Below are 10505 nucleotides of genomic sequence, written 5' to 3'. Positions count from 1 at the left end.
TGTGGGGGCCCATCGGCTTCCTGCCCTGCTTCGCGGGGCATGTGGCTCCTGGACAAGAGAGGTGAGGGGCTCCGGGGAACACCCGCCCGCGCTGGGCACTCCCGGGGGGCGGAGGGGGGGGGCCTCCTTCTCGGTTTCGTCTTGGAGGTTGTCAGAGGTGACGGGAGTGTCGCAGGCATCCCATTCCTGTCTAGGAATCCTCTGGGCCCAAAGCAGCAGCTACGGGAAGGCATCTTTGCAGCTATTATTATTGGTTGTTGTTTTTGTTGTTGTTGTTTTAATCAAGGCTCATTATGCAACAGCAGAGATAAAGCGTTCTCCGAACGTTCACGTTTTTGCATATTGCGGACCTCAGAGCATTCCCGTGCACGTGCTGCGTATGTTTTCTTACCCCTCACAAAAATGACTGATGCTTTGACTTCATGGGAACTTGGGGATGTTGAGGGTGAAAGGTCAGAAAATAGGTGATGCCCAGATTTAAGGAAGTAATGAGCTGGCTTTGCCTAACAGATGACTCCAGCCCAGGAAGAGCTGTTGGGAAACTCCGGATCTGACTCTGGTTTCTGGGAACTGATGCACCGCAGCTTTTAAGTGTGTGAATGTGGCTAGGTGGCTGTGTCAGTTGAGATTTTTAATTCTCAGATAAAACTTGCAGATAATCGAGTCTCTCTCTTCACAGAAGAATACTCTGGTCAGATATCTCTCTTTACCACTTGCCAGTATGATTCTTTGAGGAGGAAGGAAAGGTTATAGGATTGAATGATAAGGCATTGATTTTTACCACACAAGTACAAGCAAATGATTCATGACAGATGTGACAGAGCTGCTGAAAAAGGGCAGGCGATTTTAGGCAGAGAGCATAGTGTCAAAAACAAGAAGAGAAAAAAAATTGGATAGGCTCTACTCCAATGTTCAGTTCTGAACACTAATTTTAAGAAGGCTGTTGACAAGCTGGAGTACCTTAGAAGTGGTGTGGCAAGGATAATCAAGGATGTAAAAATCATAATGTGTAACATGAAGGGAACTGGGTGTGTCAGGCTTCAAAAAGAAACTTGAGGCAGAATATAAAATATGTGGAGATCAAGTGAAAGAGGAATTAGACTTAATGTGCGTGGGTCTAGAAGGAAGAACTAAACTGAGTGAAGTTACAAAGGGAGAAGCCACATGAGGAAGAACCTTCTAACAATGAAAGGTGCCCAGCCCTGGAAGGTGTGTCTTGGTTGGCGTGGCACCTCCAGGTAGAGCAGGTACTTATGCAGAAGGTGTGCACTAGGTGCTGAGATAGGGTTTTTGTACTGAATGGAGGTTTTCTTTTCTTTTTAAAAAAATTTTATTGATTTCAGAGAGGAAGGGAAAGGGAGAGAGAGATGGAAACATCAATGATGAGAGATAATCATTAATCGGCTTCTTCCTGCATGCCCCACACTGGGGATGGAGCCTGCAACCCAGGCATGTGCCCTGACCAGGAATCAAACTCTGACTTCCTGGTTCATAGGTCGATGCTCAACCACTGAAGCACAAGAGCCAGGAGGAGGTGTTCTTTTCTCTTCTTTTCTTTTCTTTTTGTTTGTTTTGTTTGCTTTTAAACTAAATTATAGACTTTGTTTAGATTTCACTAGTTTTCCACTGTCTTTTCCCCTCTCCCCCCCATGCAAATTGTGTTTAGTTGTTATTTCTCCTTAACCTCCTCCAATCTGTGACAATTCCTCAGTCATTTCTTACAAGGTTGGCTAACTTTAGAGGGAAAGCTCTTTTGTTGTTTCTTTTTATCAGGAGCAATTTTCAATATTGTTCACTAAATTTAGCCAGCCTTGTTTTTATGGTGGAGAAATGTTCATTTTCACCCTTATGATTATAATTCTACCTGCTATCTCTGGCCAGATAAATTAGGGACTACCTATTTGCTTCATAAAACATGTTACTTTAAGAGTTGTTTCAGAGTTCCCATGAATATGTAGTGAATTCAATTTTATGTTTTCAGTTGGTTGAAGCAATAAAAAATAGATTTAAAAATTCTCTCTTTTAAGAAGTGGTTTTCCTTTTCAGTAGGAGAAGGCTAATAAACGTTTATATGTTGGTTGTCCTGCTGCAGATAGTCTATCTGCACACATTGAAAGTGAGTCCGTGCTGTTGTTGGGTTCTACAGTACCTTTCTTCCTAGAAGGTAGAGGGAGTTATCTGGCCTTCCTGCTGCCATGGGTCACAGCCAGCTTAGTGTAGAAGACTGTTTCTCTTCCTGAGGTTGGTTTTGTACTCCTTCACCCCTTTTCATTTTAGACATTGAGCAACCAGTCCTCAGGCTGACTTTCTATCCACCTTAAACAACTAAAAACAAAATCAAAGTATATGAAGCTGGTTTTTAGACATTGAGCAACCAGCAGAGCAGGACAGTGATTCATGTGGTTGCTTCAGCTTACTACCTGGAGAGAATTTCCAAGCAACACTGAAGAGCTGGCAAGCCAAACAGAGCCCTGCAGTTTTCACTCATTAATTAATTCATTTATTATTGATTTCAGAGAGGAAGGGAGAGTGAAAGAGAGATTGAAACATCAATGATGAGAGAGAACCATTGATCAGCTGCCTCCTGCACTCCCCTTACTGGGGATCAGCCTGCGACCCCAGCATGTGCCCTTGACCGGAATTGAACCTGGGACCCCTCAGTCCTCAGGCTGACTTTCTATCCACTGAGCCAAACCAGCTAGGGAAGCTGCGGTTTTCTAAAGTTGAGGAGACAATTGAGGATTCAAAGAGTCCAACATAGCTAGAATTCTTAGTGTAGATTACCAGAGAGGGGAAAGCTTCATAGAGATCGAGGTCTAGATCTACAGGGAGTTCCTCTTGAGTCTTCAGCTATCTACTGGTCAGTAGATAGTTGTAAGGAAACTAAGTCTGGAGAAAGGACCACCAAAAAGGAGCAGGCGGAACAATTCTCAAAGTTTATACAAGGCTGGGAATAGTTCACTTTCCCGACAGCCATAATGGAAAAAGCTTATAATACATAGGAGGTTGGGTTGAATACTCAGAAGGGCATTGCCTCAGTAGTAAAGATAGATGATTCCTAGACTAAAGGATGTTCTGGTTCCAACTAGTATACCTTAAAAGATCAAAGATAACTGTATCTCAGAACATTGTTCAAATATATTTAAAGGAATAAAAACAAAATCATAGCAAAGAAGGTAAAAATCAGAATACCCGACATCCAAATCAGAAATTACCAAACATGCAAAGAAGCAGGAAAATTCAACTCATAAAGATGAGAAAAATCAATTAATAGAAACAGACCCAGAAATGTCACAGATAATAGAATTTGTAGACAGGGACATCAGAACAACTAGTTTAAATATACTACATATGTTCAAGAAGATAGAAGAAAGCAAGGAGAGACACAGAAACAAAAGACTAACATTAAACTTCTAGAAATGAAAATGTGATCTATGTCTGAAACCAAAAAATATACTCTTCAGGATTTAAGAGCAGATTAGATGTTTCAGAAGATACGGTAAGTGAACTTGAAGACAGCAATAAGTGCTATCCAAACTGGAACACAGAGAATAAAAGGCTAAAAATTACAAAAACCCCAACAAACATCAGTGGGCTGCAGGACAGTTTTAAGTAGCCTAATAATTTGCATGTAATTAGAATCCCAGAAGAAGAAGTGAGAAGTAATGGGAAAGGGTATAGAGTGAAATGAGGTGTGTGTGTGCTCACGCGCGTGTGCGCGTGGGATTGGGGAATGGAATAAAGAAATAATGGTAGAAATATTACCAAATTTGATATCCACAAATCTAAGAAATTAAAAAAATCCCAGCAGAAGAAACATGAAGAAAACTATACCAACACACATCATAATCAGTTTGCCTAAAACCAGGGGAAACCTTAAAAGCATTGAGAGAAAAGAGATTAGGAAGCTTAAGGGATGAGAGAGTAACAGTGAGCTACAAGTGGCTGGGGAAACAATTTTCTCAGGAGAGAGGTTTCAGTGGGAGTAAGAAGGTGAAGAGAATATTTAGAGAAGAGCTTGAGGATATAGGGATTCCACTGACCCACTGATTCTGAGTACCTCAGAAGGCAGGCACAGTGGAAAGGTTTCAGGAAGGAGTTGGGGAGATGGCAGGTGAGGTTAGATTAGGGAGTATATGAAGCCATACTGGGATATGGCTTGGATCCCATCATGGGATCTCTGTTGACTAATGCAAACAGGAATAATAGGCACAATGTAATTAGTCCTGATGGGCTCTAAGACAGATTGTGCTGGCCTGGCTGTGACTGTTGGGGACAGGGAGGCTAGAGGTCTTGCGAGGAGCAAAACAAGGCTTGCCTTCACTCCAGCTGATAGAAGCGTGGAGGCTGGAAAGAGTAGTCTTTCCAGATAAACGTTGAGGCCATAACTGCTTTCTTTCCCAGGCACCTGATGTAGAGACTCCATTCCTGTACTAAATAGATGCCCAGCAAAAAAGGAGTTATCTCCTCTACTGGAAGGAAGCTTCCTGCCGTGTCTGGATTCCACATTGGAATGGAACTTATTTTTATTTTCAGTCATGTTTTCCAAAATCGTTCTCATACCTTTCATCAAATGGTTTTTGCACTCATGTCCTAGTATTACTGTAATCACTTGGGATCTAGTTATTTAAAGGTGTTAGATGTCTCTTCAGCCTGTTTTCCTGGGGTCCTCTTGATATCTTTTTGATTACATGCAGTTATAGAATCCTGCCTTGTCAAGATTTGAATGAGGTGAAGAAAGCATTCTTTTCAAAATTGAGCATCAGCTGGGGTGGATTAAGTAATACTTAGCAACAATTAAAAATAAGCAAGAAAGCCACAAGCTGTACTTGCGAGGTTGCTTTCATAATTAGATTTTGACAACTCTTTATTCTTAAATGTTTGTATTAGCTGTTATATTATCATTGGTTTGATTAAAAGCATACTTGAGTAGAAACGTGTGCTAGCCTTGAACAGAAATAATAGGGAACCTGGTTATTTGGGCCATATTGCCATAACCAATGCTCTACTGCTCACTTACAAATCAAATAGTTAAGGGAAAAATAAATATCATGTAGAATGTAAGCCTTATAGTCCCAAATCTGAAAAATCTTATTCAGGATCTCATAGGGCACCCATTTTGAAAGTTTAGGATATGTATGATCATAAATGTACTTTCTATTAATTGCATTCTATTTCCTGTGGCTCTAATGTAATGTTTTTTAAAGGGAGAGGGAGGGAGGGAGGGAGGGAGGGAGGGAGAGAGAGAGAGAGAGAGAAGAGAGAGAGAGAGAGAGAGAGAGAGAGAGAGAGAGAGGAGAGGAGAGAGAGAGAGAGAGAGAGAGAGAGAGAGAAACATTGATCAGCTGACTCCTGCACATCCCCTACTGGGGACTGGGCCCACAAACCTGGCATGTGCCCTAACTAGGAATCCAACCAGCATCCTTTTGGTGCATGTGACGACACTTAACCAACTGAGCCACACCAGCCAGGACGATAATGTGGTTTTAAAATATGTGTTCTGTTAGTAGAAGCAGTAAATGAGCAATGTGTATGCATTGCTTGTTACTGAGAAGCACAATTTTCTGTGCTATTCCTTCTGCCAAATTGCATTAATCATGTTCAGCTCATATAAGAATATTATAACGTTCATATCACAAATTGTCCTCAATGTAGTGTCTACGTGTGCCTGATCTGGATATCAAGTTTATTTTCTTCATTATGTTTAATCTGAATAATTATAGTTTTGTTGATTTTCAGTTTTCTTCAAGCAGAGAAGCCCTTTGGAAACCAAACATTTAACCATCTCCCCTTTGCCAAAAAATGAGAAAGATCTGAAAAAGAGAAAAATTTCCGTTAAACAATTTGTCTACTCATTGTGAAATGGTTTCAAAGAGGTGTTGAGTTTGGGAGAAATTGTAAGAACTTTTGCCACCTCTGCCACATGCTCACTATGAGCCACTGTGTGATGTGGCTGCTGCAAACAAGAAGGTGGCATTCGTTTAGAAGCAACAGCAGCTTTCCAATAGTAAGATGATATAGTCCCACTTTATTACTTAGATTATTGTGTCTATTTTTTGGTACCTTCTGTTTATATTCTCTCCTTCCTATTATCTATGTGACCTACCAGAGGCAAACATTTTAAAAATAATTGATCATATTGGGATACAAAAGGGAAAGCTATCTGACCTAAATTGTCTTCTAAAGTCCTAAGCTATGTTTTCTTTTTAAAACAACATCTTTCTGTAAGTTGGAAAGCCATTTGATAAATCAAGAAAAATAAAAAGAAAGACCATTATTGTGTTACTACTAATCAAAGGATTCTAAAGATCACCCCCATGACCCTATAACAAGCATTAGCTTATCCTGATTTATACTATAAAATACGTAAGTATCCAATTGTCATTTTTGGAGAAAATTTAAAACAATAATGTATCACATTAAAAAATATTTTAGCGCCCTGGCCAATTTGGCTCAGTGCATAGAGTGTTGGCCTGTGGACCGAAGGGTCCCGGATTTGATTCCGGTCATGGGCACATGCCCAGGTTGCAGGCTCAGTCCCCAGTTGGGGGCATGCAGGAGGCAGCCTGTCAATGATTCTCTCTCATCATAGATGTTTCTATCTCTCTTTCCCTCTCCCTCCCTCTCTGAAATCAATAAAAAAAATTTTTTTAAAGTTAAAACTACCACTCTTTAAAAATATATATATTTTAGTGAAAGTTTAGAGTTTTTGCAGTTTGCATTTGAAAATTAGAAATTTTATATTGGAGATATAAAACTAAAATACCTAGTCTTTTTAAAAAAATTTTCTATATTTTTAGTGTTCCATATGAACAAAACATTATAGCCATTTATTTTGAAAAAACCAGAGCTAATGGAACTTCTTTTATCCTTGATGTGATCATTAAATTTTCTATTAAAGTTATAAAAATTTCATTTTCAGCATGTAGAGGTCTTTTTTGCATGTTGGGTATTATGGGGGAAAGCTATAATATTAGGTTATAACATTATTATGATTGAGTAAAAAAATCTTTGTTCTTAACACTGGACTTACTTGAAGAGAAAATAGAAAATAACCCGGATGTTTTTGTTTCCTTTTAGGTCTTCGGATAACTGTGCTTCTGACATCCTTCCTCATGGTTTTGGGAACTGGTCTAAGATGCATACCTATATCAGACTTAGTGCTTAAACGAAGGTAACTCCTATAAATAACTTAAAATTTTTTCCCAATTTTTCTTTTGTTATGAGTATGTTATGCATGTTTGCTTATAAACTTTTAGTGAACAGTTCTATTTTTAAGATGATAAATAGAAGGTCATATTTATAGTAGCATTTATTTCCCCCCTATATAATGATTAATTCAGTATACATTTATTAGTTGTTATATGGAAGACATTATACTAGTTATGTTAAGAGAACAAGTTCATCTTCATGCTATCCAGGTGCTGTAATAACCACAGGAAAATAATAGTGTAACATAAGGAAGAATGATGTAGTTAATGTCATAGAAGAGGTTAAAATTGCTCTGAGAGACTGAGAAGTTTTGTCTGAGGGTATGAAGAAGAAGAGTTTGTGAAGGAGCTGATAATTAAACTAGGTATTGAAGGATGAGTAGAATTCTGATAACTATTGTCAGGGGAAGGATATTCTGGGATAGTGGAACATTAGGAACAAAGGCATGGAGGCAGGTAAGTGTAGGCCTCTTCTGGGCTGGGTAGGTAGTTTCATTTCTGTCACTGGGGTCCATGGGTTTATTCTCAGAGAGTGTAAAGTATACGAAGATTTAAAATGTTTGTTTTCCTTTTGGTTATAATACTGTATTAAGAATTATTTTATCAGTAACAATCCATATTTTAAAAAGATTTTTATTGATCTGAACTTCAATTTCTTAAATTAGTGTTTCTTAAGTGGGGGCCTTAGATGTGACCTTGTAAGCCATTAAGAATTTTTTCCCTTTATAAAGGACCCATAAAGTACTCGATTTGGGGAGACACTGGTCTATAGAATAAGGTATAAGAATGGAATGTAAAGAGATGAGTTCAGAAAAGAGTATCCAGATTATGCAGGATCTTGATGCCACCCTATAGAGCTGTATTTTCCTCATAGGACAGTTGCAAGCCACTTAGGTTCTTAACCAGAGCAGCAATAGAGTCAGACCCATGTGAGGTCAACTACTGATGTGAGGTGTGTAGGATTAATTACAGAGCCTGCCGGCAGGAGACCAGAAAAGATGCAGCAAGAGCCCAAGCTGGAGTCATTCTTTTGTTTGTTTATTTACTTATTAGTTCATTTATTGAACAAAGTTAACTGAGCTCCTATTATGTGTTCTGGGCGTGGGGGATACAGCATGGAACACAGTAGACAAATCCCTGCCTCATGGAGTTTACATTCCAGTTGGGGAGGCTGGCAATAAACTAGGTAAGTAAGTAAAATATGTAGTATGTGCTATGGAGAAAAAAGTAAAATAAGAAAGAAAGATTTGAAATGTCAGGGGAAGGATGGTAACATTTCATAAATAATGAAAAAAACCTCATTGGGAAGTTCACTTTTTTGGATAAAAACCTAGGACGGAATGATGCATTATCTAGGGGACAAGAATTCTGAGCAGAGAGAATAACAAGGGGAATGGGTGGGAAGGGAACGACATGGCTTGGCAGGGAGATATGGCTGGAATCGAGTGAGAGACTTCATGGGAAGAATAATAGGAAATGAGACCAGCGCAGTTATGCATGGTGGTGGGAGGGTGAGCTAGGAAACCACTGGAAGTTTTGAGCCAATGAGAACCAGAGTCATATTCTGCTTTACTTAGAATAGACTGAAGCTGGAGGTCAAGGCAGGAGTAAGGAGACCTATTAGGAAACCAGTGCTATAAACTAGGTAAGAGACAATGGTAGCTTGGGCCATAGTGGTAGCAATGGTGGTGGTGAGAAGTGGTCAAATTCTTTCTTTTTTTTAGTATATTTTTATTGATGTCAGAGAAGAAGGGAGAGGGAGCGAGAGATAGAAACATCAATGACGAGAAAGAGTCATTGATTGGCTGCCTCCTGCACACTTCTTGATACTGGGGATCAAGCCTGCAACCCAGGCGTGTACGCTGACAGGGAATCAAACCGTGGCCTCCTGATTTATAGGTTGATGCTCAACCACTGAGCCATACCGGCCAGGCTAGAAGTGAACAAATTCTGATTATGTTTTGAAGGATTTGCTGATGGATTAGATAAGGAGGTAAGAAAACGAGTTTACCCATATCTTCAGAAAAATATCACTTCTACTGTCGTGGTAAACAACCTGCTTCCCTATTTATAATGGTCTGGCCCTCTAGCAACTTCAGTGCGAAATTATAGCTAATTTGCCTACAAACGTCAGGTGGTCATAATAATCTGGCCACTCAGTGTATATGCCATTGTTTGGCAAGGACTATTTCTAAAAGAAACTATTACTTTTGGTTATTTCGTGGGAGGAGGCTTAGGGAACTAGAAGTCTAGATGGAAAAGAGATTTACTTTTATTTTATACTCTTTTCTAGTCTTTGGAATATTTTTACTTTTGCATATATTATCTTTTTGAGAACACCAGTTAAGTGAAATAATTAGAGCTTCAATAATGAAAATAAGAGAAGGAAAGGTAAGGGTTATATGTAAATTTCCCTAGTACAGAAAGAGAAACCTTTTGATGTAAAAATGAACAATTGGTAGATTTGAGAACTAAGACTCTTCTCTGTTTTTACGTAAGACTCATATTCCCCTGGGTCAATATTTTTTATAAGTATGGTTCATAGACTATGGTACATGCTTATTAAAAATACGGATTCTTGGGCCTCACTCTAGTCCTACTCAGTTAGTCTCTGGAGTGAATCCCAAATCAATAATTTTAACAAGTTCCTCGAAGGTTCAATTATTGCATCTAACTCAAATTCCGGGATTTCTGGTTTCTGCGGAGTCTTTGTGGCTCTCTGGGAGTATTTCCTTTGATTGTTGTTTGTGGCTTTGGCTTTGTCCTCTGCAAGGCTCTTTTTTTGCCCAGCATCCTCATTGTCCATGCCTGCGAATGTTGGAAAGAAATGCTCTTTGTGAGGGCTACACAGCTTTGCATTTCCCTGTCTGCCTGGTGCTGATTGGGGGACCTGAGGATTGCTTTAGGCATCTGCAATCATAAACTTTTCTAGAACCGTTTTGTAATGTCTTCCCTCTAGAAGGGAACACAGCCATGCCGACACCTTGATTTTAGCCCAGTGAGACCTGTGTTGGACTTCTGATTTATAGAACTGTAATACAGTAAATTAGTGTTGTTTTAAAGCTACTGAGTGTGTGATACTTTGTTATAAGAGCGATAGAAAACTAGTACACCAAGTTACTTTTGTGTGTGTGTGTGTGTGTGTGTGTGTGTGACTGTGTGTGCATGCGCGCACGCACATGCGGCATGTGTGCATGTATGCATAATTTTTAGGTGATATTCAGTGCTGGGAAGGCACATCCTGTCATCCACTACTGAGGGAATGAAATACTACAACTCTTTGGAAATCAGTTT

General features: G+C 39.4%; 1 protein-coding gene across 1 annotated transcript in view; it reads left to right on the top strand.

Moving 5' to 3' along the window:
• Positions 1–5: 5 nt before the first annotated feature.
• Positions 6–10505, top strand: part of DIRC2 (disrupted in renal carcinoma 2) — a gene marked incomplete at its 5' end in the record, with an annotated part of 64113 nt that continues 53613 nt past the window's right edge. Inside the window, 3 exon segments of the mRNA XM_006092851.3 lie at positions 6–35; positions 37–61; positions 7081–7174. Of these exon segments, the coding sequence (XP_006092913.2) occupies positions 6–35; positions 37–61; positions 7081–7174 (149 nt within the window).

Source organism: Myotis lucifugus, unplaced genomic scaffold (assembly GCF_000147115.1).
Source record: "Myotis lucifugus unplaced genomic scaffold, Myoluc2.0 scaffold_105, whole genome shotgun sequence".
NCBI lineage: Eukaryota > Metazoa > Chordata > Mammalia > Chiroptera > Vespertilionidae > Myotis > Myotis lucifugus.
The sequence above is the reverse complement of the archived record's forward strand: the minus strand, read 5'-3'. Positions and strand labels throughout refer to the sequence as shown.